The sequence below is a fragment of the Aythya ferina genome (assembly GCF_964211825.1).
Source record: "Aythya ferina genome assembly, chromosome: 2".
NCBI lineage: Eukaryota > Metazoa > Chordata > Aves > Anseriformes > Anatidae > Aythya > Aythya ferina.
In genome coordinates this window covers 85,124,218-85,138,465 of record NC_140297.1, presented here as the reverse complement: position 1 = coordinate 85,138,465, position 14,248 = coordinate 85,124,218, and the positions used below count along the sequence as shown (strand labels likewise).

At 37.0% G+C, this 14,248-nt stretch overlaps 1 protein-coding gene across 5 annotated transcripts in view; it reads right to left on the bottom strand.

Annotated features, from left to right (window-relative positions):
• CTNND2 (catenin delta 2) overlaps window positions 1-14,248 on the bottom strand; it is a 642,859-nt gene that overhangs the window by 17,552 nt on the left and 611,059 nt on the right. For all 5 annotated transcript variants that reach the window (XM_084509612.1, XM_084509610.1, XM_084509611.1 and 2 more), the window contains one exon: window positions 12,822-12,947. In XM_084509612.1, the coding sequence (XP_084365738.1) occupies window positions 12,822-12,947 (126 nt within the window). The remainder of the gene's footprint in view (window positions 1-12,821; window positions 12,948-14,248) is intronic.

Below are 14,248 nucleotides of genomic sequence, written 5' to 3'. Positions count from 1 at the left end.
ACCTGGAGGGAGGACAAGAGCGCTAACAAAAACATCTGTAACCCCCTAACTACTTAATGCTGAATCAAATTGGAAATTATTAGAAACCTCTCAATACATGCATATAGGTTTTTAAAAAGAACTGATAGCTTATAATTAACAGCTTACATCTAATCATCCAAGCATCAAAACTGTAAGTAAAATACTTTTGTGTTATTTAACTTCCATGTTTTTTTTTCTACTCTAAAAATGAAGCCACAAACATAAGAAGCCTGTGCCTTTATCCTGCTGAGGAAAAATGGTTCCCCTCTTTCTCATTCTCCAGGTCCTGAAGTTCTTTTAAGAAAGGTGACCTCTATAATTCACTGTGTTACATTTTGCTAACCATTTATTTCTTTTAAGCAGACTCCTTTGCTGAAACAGAAAATACCAAGAGGACCAGACTCTAGATCTGATAAAAGAAGAAGGAAAAGGCTATTTATTCCCATCTACCTGCAAGAGAAGGAGATACCTGCCATGCTGAGGCAGTGCAACTCTGAAATGCTTCCAGCTCCATGTATCTGGATGCACACATGGCCATGCACACTGTCCTTTTGCACTTTTGTTTCCCACAAATAACTCCCTGGCATGTGGGTCACAGCAGAGGCATAGCACTCCCTGATGCATCCTTTGATCGAGACGATCAAGGGACTGAGCCTGCGGAGTGTGCTGGAGATTTTGTACCTGTTCCAGTACCTCAGCAAAGCCTGAGCTGCTTCAGTGAGACTCTGGGATTGTTTGCAAAGGGAACCATCAAGAAATTCAGGAAAAACTCTTTACAGAAAGGTCAGCCCCTGGTGAAAGGAGGTGTACAAAGCCCTTGTTACCATCTTCCATCTTTTCCAGATAAATCTTTTTTCAAATTATCCATTAGAAGATGAATGCTTAGTAACGCTATGAATTACGAATTATTAAAGCTAGAGTGCAAGTTTGGATTTTCTAGATCCTGTCCACATTAGAAACTGGAATTGTACAAGCTGTGACAACTACAGTTAGAAAATGAATGTAGGAGGCATGATTGTGCTCCATGAATTGACATAAACTTCTACAAACTTACAGTGTGAACTTAGCATGTGAGTAGCTTAAATAGTTTATTTTTATTTTAATTCAGAAAAATGGTGACCCAAACCTTCCCCTAAGTCTAAATTTTCTCCCATTCCCTACTCCCTCCTCTCTCTGTATTGTTCACATTAATATCTAGACCCACTATTCTGATGGGAAGTGGATGAAATCCCTGTAATGTGCATGGTCCTACAGACTGCAGAGAAACTGTGTGTGGCACCAGTTCTGTTCCGTGGAGTATTAACAGATACTTTGTCAGCATTGCTTCCTCACCAAGAGCATTGCAAGGTACCTCACCCATTAGGGAATGAAATCCAGCTGCAGCTAGGATGCTAGCAATGGCATTCTTCTCTGTGGCAGACTTTTTGCCCCTCTTCTCCCTGCAAATCTTAACTTTTCTCTTTGCTGAGGGTAACGTGTGTTGTAAAGTCTTCAAATAAAATGTGCTATATAACTTTCAAGTTTGCAAGCATGATCAACTCAATAAGTTGGGCCAAGAGTGAACTTTAGCATGAATATTGCTGTGACTTGGCATTGCTTTTGACTAAACAAGGCATATTACTGTCACTGTATGAACAACTTCATGGTGTTTCTCAAGAGCATTATGGCCAGCTCACAGATGCCATAGTATTTCAAAACGTTAATAATTTTAAGTGATCTGTCTTTAGCTCTCCTCTGTTAGAAAAAAAAAGTTCCTTTCTTTGGAAAGGTAAACAGTTTGTAACAAATTCATTAAAACTATCCCCATCAACAATTCCAAAAGCTATTAGTGTTAAATATTGAAACTAATTTTTAAGAGCCTAAAGGGAGTATTTTCAATTTAATGCCGAGATAAATACCACCTGACGTGATGGCTGCTTTCATTAGTTTGTTTCAGCTCTAGTGCCTGTAATGAAATTTAATTAAATTGATTTGGGTACTTAAAGGTACAGTATATAAGTGTCCTGCAGAGACAAAAGCTAACTCAACAGCCAAGTGTGTGAGACTGCATTTCAGAAGCCAATTTACCAGCCACAAACATGATCTAGGAGAGGAAGAGGGAGACAAAAGGACCTGACAGATTGAAAAGAAATTCAATGTAGTTCTGTTACAGAATGGATGGCATTTGTTAACTGGCAGCAATTAATTAATAGGTAGCAACTGCACACTACAGGAAGGCACAGAACAACCAGAGCACAGAAATATCATCCTGTGTTCCTACCATCTCTTCCAAAATATCTTCTGTTGGGCTTTTCTCTATATTTTGGCTATAACGAATATATGCATTTTCCCTCAATTGCACTCTGTTAAGTCAGATGTTAAAGGGTATGTGTTAAAGCTCAATCTGCGATGATGTGTTTCTGATCACATGCTCCTTGGAAAGCTGTAGGGATTATAATGTAGGAATTGGGGTGGAGGTTGGATCACTGCAGGAAATAAGTGTGATATTGTAGTCTCACTGAACACCTCTTACTGGGCTTAAGGAGTCAACAGGTCCTTGGTCTCCCTGCTCAACTCAGACTCATTTTGAAAATAATTTTCTTCAGGCCCATATGAAATAATGATTTAGTCAGGGTGACTAAGCTTACTGTGCCAAATACCTATTATTACCTAGGTATTTTATCTTATAAAAAGATAATTTGGGTTTTCTCCATTATTCTTTTTCATGTTTAAAATGTAAGAGAAAAGAGAGAGTAGTTTTCTATTCTGTTTGAAATTTCCATATTGTGCTCAAATTTTTTGTGTGAACACAATTTCCAAATGTGTTCAAATTTCCATAGCTCTGTGGTAGCAGAGTCCTTGACTTCAGGTGGTGTCCTCCTGAGGTGGGTGATACCATACACGCTATTTCTCTCATTTGTAGTACAGTAACACCAAGAGGACTGAATGAAATTAAAACCTGATTGGAAGTGACACACAGCGACACAACAGGGAAAGAGCTCCTGCCTGAAGAATTCACAGACCCGGGAGGTGAGAGGGGGTAAGACAAAATGGTGTGGCTAAGGGACAAAAAATGGAGTGGCTGGGGACAGACACGGCCAGCATGGATGACCTCGTGGCATCTGCTCAGAAAGAAATCCTACATCAGCTCAGATGCAAACTGCCATGCAGAAAAAATAAAAGAAACCCTACCCTCTGGTGGATTATGCTGATCGGCTGGTATGATGACACTGACTTGAAAGTAACCAGTGGTGTAGAAAAACTACTATGGCTGCAAACAGAGAAATACCCTTCCATTCTGAAGAGCATTTTCTGCCCTGAGTGACTCCTAACCACCGAGGTCCTAACATCCTTGGCAGGTCCTCAGAAGCAGAAAAATCTCACTAGGGAAAAGAAACAAAAATGATGCAACAACTCTGATAATGAAACAGCCAAACTCCTAGAAACTACAGAAGATGTGTCCCTCCCCCTTTTCAGTTTGCCAACTCCCCACCATGCTACTTCTTGCCTCAGGCCTGATCCTGCTCACGTTTGATTTAACAGCCCATTGACTTAGAGCATACAGGACCAGACCTGTTTTGTCCTTCTTCCTACCTGTAAGCTGGCATTTTACTGGTTCCAGTATATTAATTGTAATAATAATTGCTTGTGGTAATAAGCTGTAGAAATGTAAAAGTTTAAGAGGCAACCACTTGCAGGAAACAGTAACTAGACCCACCACAAGTGGACGATAGTGCAATAAGGCAAGGTGTCTGTAAGAAAATACATAACATTGTATGAACTTGCTTTGAGACTCATCCAGAAATTGCTGCAGGAGCTGCTGGTGTTGCCTTTTTCACGAGCTCAGGCCCTGCTGTCAGGTTACATGAAACTTTCTGACTGGTGTGCTCCAGCATGACACTGTCTACAGTAAAAGATAAATCTGATGTGAACTAAGTCAAGGCACATCAGACTTACACAGGTTTGGGCAATTCTTCACTGGAATGTGTTGTCACGACACTAAGACGTAACTGAAATCAGAACTGTATCAAATTATCTATGTACCTCGACATATGAAAGTTATGTGCGTCACTTGACTGTGGTGAGAAATGGGAAATGATAACAAGGCTGGGGTGATCCACACATGTATCTAACTAAGCTCCTGAATGGGATTTTTGACATAAGTATAAATGTTTAGCAACCATCAAATTTATCATTAGGCTTTACAACCTGGGATCACATAGTTTTGTTCCAATAGAGGGGGCAGAAAGAAGAACGAATACATTTCCCAGGGCTCCTCAGGAGGCTGCTCCATCAGTATTGCTACTGAGACAGCGAGTCTGGCTTCTCTCTCCCCACTGGCACCACTCCAGCAGACCCAAACCACCACCGCGAACACACATGAATTTTCAGCTCCCTAGCAGGACTGCACTGTGTGTGCTAGTGAAGTGGCTGGCAAGGAAATGTCAGCGGCTGAAGGACAGGAGAGATGGCTGTTCTCTACAAAGGCCCCTGCCTTTGTACTCGAAGTGTGTTTACTTTGAAAGAGGGATTTCAACAGAATTAAAAATGTCCCTGATGCTGGAAACACTCCTGAAACAAACAAACAAACCAACCAACTAATTCTAGATAGACCATATATGTTAAAAAATAAAGGTGTTCAATTCTGGGGTTTAAATTTACAATGCCAATTCCTACTACCAGTACACAATTCTTGAGAAGATTGTCCTTTCTAGATTTACTTTTTTTTTTTTTTTTTCAGGGAAAACTCAAAAACAGTAGGGAATTCCTGGCCACTGATCTGCTTCATAATGTATTCTGAATTAATCTATTTATTTGACTATTTATTTATTTATTTATTAATGCCATCAGCTAAGTTACAAACACTTATAAAGAGGAATTTGACATTTATACTCCAAGGGTTTCGTCTTTTACTTCCAAAATGGGAACTCAAGACATGTTAAGATGATATAAGATAACAACATAAGATATGTTGTTGAACAGATGGGTAGGGATTGTGCCTGGAAGATCCTGGCATTGTCCCAGTTTACACACTAGTTGCGTGCTTCTGAGTTAGATCCTTCAAACTGATTCTGCATTAAGCCTGCAGGTGGAAATCTGGAGTAATTTCACTAACTTCAACAGACATAGGACTGCTGACTCTAGTTCTCCTGTTTCCCCTCCTCTCCCAAATAGTTATGAGCCATGCCCTCAAAATCCACAAATACATGAAATAAAGACATGGATTATCCAAGCTCACATTAATTTGAGGGTTTTAGTATTTGTGTATATAGTCTTAATAACACAGCTTATGAAAGCCAGAAAGTTACTTAAAACAGAGATATTACACAGGTTTGGTGGAGCTAACAATATTATAATTATTTGGATAAAGTTGCTCACAGTACAACCACTTGTACCATATAGTTGTAATAACTGGAAGTGGTCAAAGGACAATAGAGTTTGCTTTCCATGCCTTCTGATGATGGTGCTATGCTGACTTGCTGACAACACGTTATGCTGGGAGGAAGACACCTGAAGCTGCTTGAGCTTGGGATGAAGGCCTCCCAACCCTCTCTTGTCCCAGCGTAACTGAGGGAAGTGGGCAGGGATCCCACTGAGGGCATTTCAGGAGCAGTGCAATCCCTCGAGTGAATACGAAGAGCAAGGGTGGCTGAGCTGGGAGGTGAAGGAGCAAGCCAGCTGGGTGGCAGAGCTGCCAGCAGATCGGCCACTCCTCCTGGTGGCTTTCAGCCCTCGATGCCTACTCACTGAGGGACTCCCTGGCCAGGTCTGTGTGGCTGTGCTTAGGACGCACACCACATCAGTCCCCTCTTACCATATGCAGTGGGCTCGACTTCAGGATTTCTTTCCTTTTTACTCCAAATTTAAATGTACAAATGTGTTTTACTTATACATGACAACATCTGCATTGCAGACACAGAGAAACTTCAATTTCTTATGAAGTTGTAAGAGGAATATCCATTCAGGGCAGCATGAGGCTAAAAAAGCTCCCAGCCAGACAATCATTTACCACAACAGAACTGCCTGGCGCTGAATGAGGATTATTAAGTTTTCTGTAGGGTCTTTAAAGTGCCATTTTCACAATCAGCAGTTAGACTCCTTTGCTACACGAGACACAAACCTCCCAGCTGCCACCTCAGCGGCCCTGCGAGCAGAGCCATTTTTCCCCGATTGTCAGCCTTCCACACCAAACTCATCTACAACATTTTCTCTCCCTGATTTTCACTTGTCATTGCAAAGCCTGAGGTACTTTGGAGAGCACCACCCATTTTTTCTTTTAAAGTACCTTAGATAGCCTTGTCCAGTTTATTTTTTTTTCCCCAAATGTTTTGTTGGTAGCATTATCATCTTCTAATCACATCTCCTACCGTAACGTTAGATCTCATCCCTTGATTTTAGCAGTGGAGAGCCAAACTATAAGGGAGAGATATGTTAATTGCTTGCCAAATCTAGCCAAGTGAAAAACAGCTAGATAACTATCCCTGGTTGTTTTATACAGCGCAGCTCTGGGGGGTTCAGGAAGTCACTGAGGCATTGCTTTACCTATCCATAATTAATTATTGATTTCCTGTTTTGTGAGTTGCAAAGATGACAAGACCTAATCTGATGAATAAAATAGCTGTAAGAAAAGGGAACTGTACGTGAGGCAAAGCATCAAGGACAAGATTTCAGATACAGCAGAGTTCATTATTCATTTCGCTCAGCTTATATGCAGCCAAATAATAAACCTTTCAAAACACTGCAATAAAATGAAATAAATTCATTTTTCAAAGTATCACTTTGCCTCTTATACAGAAATAAAATTATTCAAATATATTTCACAGGAAATGATGCAGTATCTGGCCCTTCAGCTAGAACTTCTGCTCCTTTTCTATTTTGCCCTGCATCAGGCATGTTCTACAATTTAAATTATAAAAATCACAAAGAACTGTTTTTGCTTCTATCTCATATGCACAAAGAAAACTGTCCAAGAAAGTGTTTACAATAATTTTTGACTTGTTTTGTTATTTTAATCCCAGTAATGTTAAGCTCTCTTAACATGCTTATGCCCTATAAATGCAATCTCTAGGTTTTGCCAGGGACAACCCAACCAAAAAAACATCCAACACACCTTACTTATTTTGTATGTATCAAATCATAGATCAACCAAATACAACCTTCCTGTTATACCTGTGAACACAAACCATGATAAAATCATCATCAGAACAAAATTTGCACAGCTGGTTCTTATGAAAATGGTAGGATTACCTACAATGATTGTGACCAAGACCCCTTAGGGTTTTGTGCCTCCTAAGGAGCAGCACTGGGAATCACTTTGTTCAAAAGTGTAGCTGTCTGACAAACAAGGAATCGGTGACCCTTCAGATAAAATCACTAGATAAACCCCTGATGTCCTTGGTTTCCTTTCAAAAGATCTTGCAAAAATATGCTTAAATTAGAGAGTTAGAGATCTGAGTGACTGTTATTAAGCTGCCTCAGTTTTAAGGACATTCATCTTCAAACATGCAGTTAACGAACATACACAGACATTAAGAAAGAGACCTGCATTTCTATTTTACTGAAATACCACTAAGAGTTTTCCGTTCAGTAAATAAGACCTTTAGTACTGTTACATCAAATCAGAATATACTATCGCACCAAAGCCTGTATCTCTATGGAGGAAACACAACTTTATAAGCACTTTGTAAAACTGCAAGTAATAAAAACCATTTAGAAACTGTCAGTGAGACTTTTCATTTCTCCTTCTTGTGGGAAGAAGAAGCTATAGCTCTTTTATCAAGATGAACTATATCATCTAGTAAATAAAGTAAAACAGCTCAGAACAAAGCACGGGTACTAGAAAAGAGACACCTTTCAAAATACAAGGGTTCTTTCTCAGAGTCTATATTGGCAGACATGTTTTGGTCATTTTGGTATTCTGTTAGCCATTTTAGGAAGATAAGAGGAAATAAACAGGAAGGACTTCCAGCTATTTTTTCACCACTCATTATTAGGTCAGAAAATAAGAGAATTGAGAATAGGATATCACCCTACCAGCTTAATATTTCATCAAACTCTGAGCTTAAAATTTCATCAAACTCTGATTGAATTTACATGTTCTAGCCACATTAAACAAACACTTTTAATCTCTTACAGAACCCATAAGAACTAGGATTTTGATAGCATAAGTACAGCATCACACAGGAGCACCAGCAAAAGATGACCAGTGCTACGTGTCATACCATCACAGATTGACTGTTTACCTATGAAAAGAAAATACTCTTTGAGAACCATAATAATGAATGCAATTTAATTTCCATCCCCTCTCTTGTGCTTGCATATTCCATTATCAGGAAAAGCTCTGCTGATTTGATTCCTTTGCAAAACTATAAGCAGCTCTCTGACGTATTGGTTCAAGTTTTCTGGGAAAAACTGAATTTATTGCCCATAATTGCATGCATGTGCTTTTATCTCTGTCTGAACCTAGATATGCAAAAATTGACTAAATTAAGTAAATTAAGGATGATATTTAACTGTGAAAGGTAGAAGTGTTCCTTGAGTGAGTTTTTGGGATAAAGATTGACATGAATAAAAATGGTTTACCCTAGCATATATCATTACAAGACAATGTTTTTAACTACAGAAAGGACTTTCCAGTACTGAACATCTGAACTGAGCTTAGTTTTGTTTGCCACTAACTGGTATTATTTAAATATATATTTAAAATTTTAATACATTATTTAAGTGGAGTGGGAATGTTCCCAGTCCAAAAGGATATGCATATAATTTTCTTGTTTTGTATTCAAGTATTAAAACCTAGTCTTATTCTGAGAAACTGTGCTTTTGAGGGGAAAAATTCTGTAGCTGTGAGCTTCCACTTCTGCATACCTCTTCAGACTCCCTTACCCTAAGGATATTTAAGAAACTTCAGTTATATAATTCCCTTCAGAAAGAAGGCTCTAAGTCAAACATACTCACTCCTGGGTTGCATTTTAAATGTTCTTTACTTCAGCAAAGTTCAAAAGGTGGAGTACCTTAGAGAGACAGACTTTACACAACCATAAGTTTAAATTTCTGTCTTTAAAATCTATACTTAGTCATCTAAAAATGGAATTGGGTTTTCAAGTGAAAAATGCCTAGTGGTTCCCACAAAAGTAAGCTAGAGCTTACCAAGAGATACACTATCAGTGCTGAGAATGCTTTGGCATCACATACATGTATGGTTCAATCTAGTGAATGGTTTGGAAAAACTTTGATTCTTTCCTGATTTGTTTAGCACCTCTTGAGACCAGCAGGTTTGGGATGAGAATGCTGTCAGCTTCTACACACCTCTTACTGATAATTTAGTGCAGCCACTTCTGAATCTGCTTTTTGAAGCAGACTTGTTACAATGCTAATGTTAAAGGAAAGCACTAACGTGCCTTTAAGGCCCTCCTGGGAAAAGCCACAGTCAAGCACAGCTGCAGGTATTTTCTAAGTTCACAGCTCAAACCATCAAGGTTTATTCTTTTAGGAATTCCCAGTCTCTCTGTTCAAACATCATGCTTAAAGGCAGCATCTTCTAAGTCCATGCTGTGTTGTGAGTACATTTTACATACATGTACACATGTTCAAGTACACAGATATATGCACATACAGATATTTACCAGCACATATCAGATATGTAGTTGCACAGATACCTGTGTATTTGCGAGGAGTGGGATGATTAACTTTGCTTTAACTGATCTTAGTAATCACATTTAATTTTTCTGAATACCATTTAGTAAAAGAGCCTCTACCAAAACAATATAAGGACAGGCAAAGTTTGGCTTTAGCTACGCAGGATGGTTTTCATGAAAATACTATCATCAGTATTGAATATTCAATTGAGTATAGACTGTATCTCATTGCTAACTTTTAAAATACAGTAGTAAATGTAAAATGCTTTACAAAGAAACAAATACTGAAATAAGTGAAACACGACTAAAGCAATGGTACATGATAATGCATTGGAAACAAACATTTGAGAGGAATATCACAGAGAATTTAACAAATACAAAATTATAAAAATAAATGAAGTCTATTATACAGTAAATATGATGGAATTCAGAAGCATAAGACATTTGAAAATATATACCTCTAAAGACTGAAATAGAAACACAAGTTTTGATACTCCATCATGTGTTGTCATCATCGTATATGTAATACTGTTAGCATTTTGGATTCTGAAAGACTTTTTGCCCTCTTTGTAAGTATGTAAAGGCTGGAAGTAGAATTCAGCACAGAACTAGGCTAGAATATGTTTCCCTTTTGTTATTCAGCTAATGCTGAGCTTTGTCCTAGTCACAGTACTCTTTACCTATATACTAATAAATGGGGTATTTCATATATTGTCAAAGGTAACAGTAACTTTAGGCCATGTAAAATACAAAAAAAAATTGTAACAGTGTAATAGCAGTCCCTTCTCTTTTTTCTGGTATTGTTAAGAATTCCAAAGGGGTAAAAAGAACTCAGAAAAATATTACTTGATACGTTGGCTAAGTCAGGAAAATCAAATATTATCAAAATCAAAAATTATCTGCTTGACTGCATAAGTGAAATGACAATTCTTGGCATTAAAATAAAATCTGAATAATATTCAGTTTGACTTCACATCTTATAATACTTCAGCTACATACATGCCATCTTTTTTTCTAAACTGTTCTTAAAAATTTGCCAAATCATGATAAAACAGCTAGGTGAAAAGACTTACTATATTTCTGTTATGCTAGATGCTGAGAATCTCCTTCCTTTTCTCTCTCTTTTTTTTTTCCCCAATACAAGACCAGTTTATATACCATTTTTACAAGTGAATACTTTTGCATATCCCTAAGTTTTTACTTGTATAGCTCAGCTCAATTTATCTGAACAATTTCCCCTTTAGACTGAACGATCTTGCTAAATTTTAGAAATTTTGTAAACTGCTATTGTAGAGACAAACGATATATTACTTAAGCAGGAAATCAGCAATGAAAAATACACAAATGCTAAAATTTACTTGACAGTTTTGAATGACTCTTAGAAAATCAATCCCTGGGAAGGCATATGCAATCAAAAGAGGAGTTAAGTCAAACGTTAAGTTTATAAGGTGTGGTGATGCAGCCTAGTTCTAATCATGGCGAAAAAAAATTGTATCAAGCTAAAAAGAAAAAGAAAATTCCAGACTAACATACCATTCCACTAAAGTGTCTTTTGTCTCTAAGAAAGACTGAAAAGATTAACAGGTAATTCTTTGGCCTGCAGCTACTACTTGCTATTGTCTGTGAAATAGGAAATGTATCTTCACTTTAATGAAGAAATACTTCATATTTGCACATGTGTTGGGAAGGGAAAACCTACCTTACATGAACACTGGAGGCTAATATACAGCATGAAATGTAGAATTAATAATAATTCAAATCACAAACACAAAAATCAATAATACCAATTTTTCTCTGGTATTCAAACCAATGACAATTTCATAATTATTTAACTGAATTGTCATTTGATAAAAAGCCACATTTAAAATGTTCATTTAAAAGTAACATCTTTTTATGTAAGACAGACTGAAATAGGAAATATGTATTTGAAGACTATAATTTCTTTTGCTATATTATTTATAGGGTCTGTATTTCCCAGAATTACTCAGATGATGCTTTTAAAATGCATGAATAAGTTAATTCCACATGAATGTTTCACATTTCCTTTATTTAATATCAATTTAGGAATTTGCTTAATTCCTGATCAACATAATAAAGGGATGTCACACAGCATGATGAAATGCTGGGCATTTTAAAAAATCGTATTCCTGTAACATAGAGATTAAAGGATTTACCCTAACCTTGATAGATATTTATGCCTGAGGTATTACAATGAGATCTTCTCTGATGTCTTCTCTCTTCCAGGTAAATTTAGTAGAGGAAAAATAAACCAAAAGAAATAGCATAACCACTGTGTCCTGTGTTACCAGCAAAAACATGCAAATTCCTATTTTCTCTAAATATTTTATTAGAAGTAATATATACATATATATACATAGGTTTCTACATAGATTTACTTAAATGTCACACATATATATAAGATACTATTTTGTTCTTGAAGTAATGCCACATAATCATACTTCATGCAAAAAAATATTGGGAGAAAAAGAAAAGGCTATACTGGATTAAGGAAATGGAATTTTAGTATCTAACTTAAATAATACCACTACTAAAAATGCCCAGTTGTGCTAATTCTCATTGCACTTTAGGCTGAAGGAACTCTTCCTTTTTCTTTATTAACAGAGAATTTGAAAATTAGTACTTTAAGAATTTCATTGGCTATTGGATACACTGATTTCCCAGTAGCTATACTAGTTCACCTAGAATCCTCTTACTGAAATACCTAGCTACTGCTTTTCTCTTAAAGATGCCATCAGGCCAGAAAAAAAGAAAGCAAAGTTTTTGATAAATTTAATCTGCTATTGCAACGCAATGGTTATCAATATCTGCCTTTCTGTTTGAAAGGTTCTGACAAAAAATTAGTTACATAAATGATTGGATGACTGAAACGAAACTGAATGGACTCCACTTGTTCCTCTCTGGTATATGTTGTCCTGAAAGCAAAACTCTGCCTATCTTAGACACACTGCTGAAATGAATCAGATTGCTCCTTCAGTGAAGTGAGCAGTTTTCAGTCTAGAAACTACAGAGTTCATTATATTAAAATGTATAATTTAAAAATGTATTCTCTAGTAGGTTTTTCTACTTTTGATTCAAACATCGTCTGTAGAATGCTTTTGGGTACAAATCTCAGTATGCATTAAACATAACAATTCAACACTGGTCAGCTGACAGCCGGAATACCTGGGTTGGGGAATAGATTCTGGTTTCTCGGCTCTGGGAGAGAGTATGCTGAGCGTGCCATGACCCAGAGTGGTGGGTTGGTGAAAATCCTCTGTCCTCAGCCACAGTGAAGCTTGGGGCCGCCCACTGCCATAAATCAATCAATCAGTCAATCATTTATTAATCAGGTACTTGCATTTCATAGTTAATATAAAAATGGGCTCTAGACAATGCCTTCTCTGTAAAGATAATCCAGTTTTATATTACAGTGTGTGTGGGGATTTACCTTTAGTTAATCCACCCTTCCCCTAAAAGGGTGATACACTCATCTGGAAAAGGCCTTCTTGATTTTATAGAAATACATTAAGTCCCACTGAAAGATCAGTACAGGAAAATACATATGCACATGAACAATTTGAGAACACCAACAGTTAGTTCCTTCAAGTCAAGCCACTCTTTTGAGGAACTTTGATGTTCTGGATTTGAAACTTAGACCTTAATGTAGGGTTTAAGTTCTGCACAGACCTTTTCACCAGACAAATTTTGCCTAAAGACAGCATCTTTTGTGGGGATGTCTGACTGGTGATAACCTTGCCAGAAGAAAATCTAAATGAAGTGTTCCAAGTCTACAAGATAGCATGATGCAATTAATACTTTTAAAGGGTGAATAGGTGTATTTTAATAAAGGACTTTAGTTTTTAAAACCCCTTGCCTAGAGTTTTGAAGTTTATTGCTGGCAATTTTCATGGAACATTTAGCAATAAAGGACCTTCTCACAGAGTCATCGGTTTATTATTCTGAAAGTCACATGAAAAGAGTGTCTTCTAGATCCGGACTGGCTTAACAGCTTTTAAGGCTTCAGGCAATTCTAAATATCTTTTCCAGCCAATGACAGACAAGGCCATCTTCAGAGTGATTACTCTGACTTCATTAAATGCCTATCACAATACTCTTCCTGCTGTAAATGGCATAGTACACACTGAAGGACAACCACCTTTAACAGCCTCCTAGTTTCAAGTAATTGGATGTATTTTTTTCATATAGTAGCTGAATAGGACAAGCATTTCTATTATTCCATGCAGAACAGAAACCTATGATAATAAATGGAAAAGAAAAATCATTTCTACAAAGTCTTTGTGATCTCTGCTTAAATTTTGGAAGACAGAGTAAATGTAAATATAATGAAAGAATGTAAACAGATATTTTGTTCAAGCCTAAGTGGTTAGGCAAAGCAAACCAATTAATAGAAAACATATTCTTCCTGACAGTTCCTTCAGCTTTTTAATATTACACACATTTAATGCTAATTGAAGCTTGTTTTAGGCTAATAAATTTTCTTTCATGTTAAACTCATTTAGTTTCCCTTTTTGCACAACCCTTTTGCTCAAATTTCCTCATGCAATTTAACAAGCTATCTGTGTTTAAGAATAGTTGGTTATTTTCTTGAA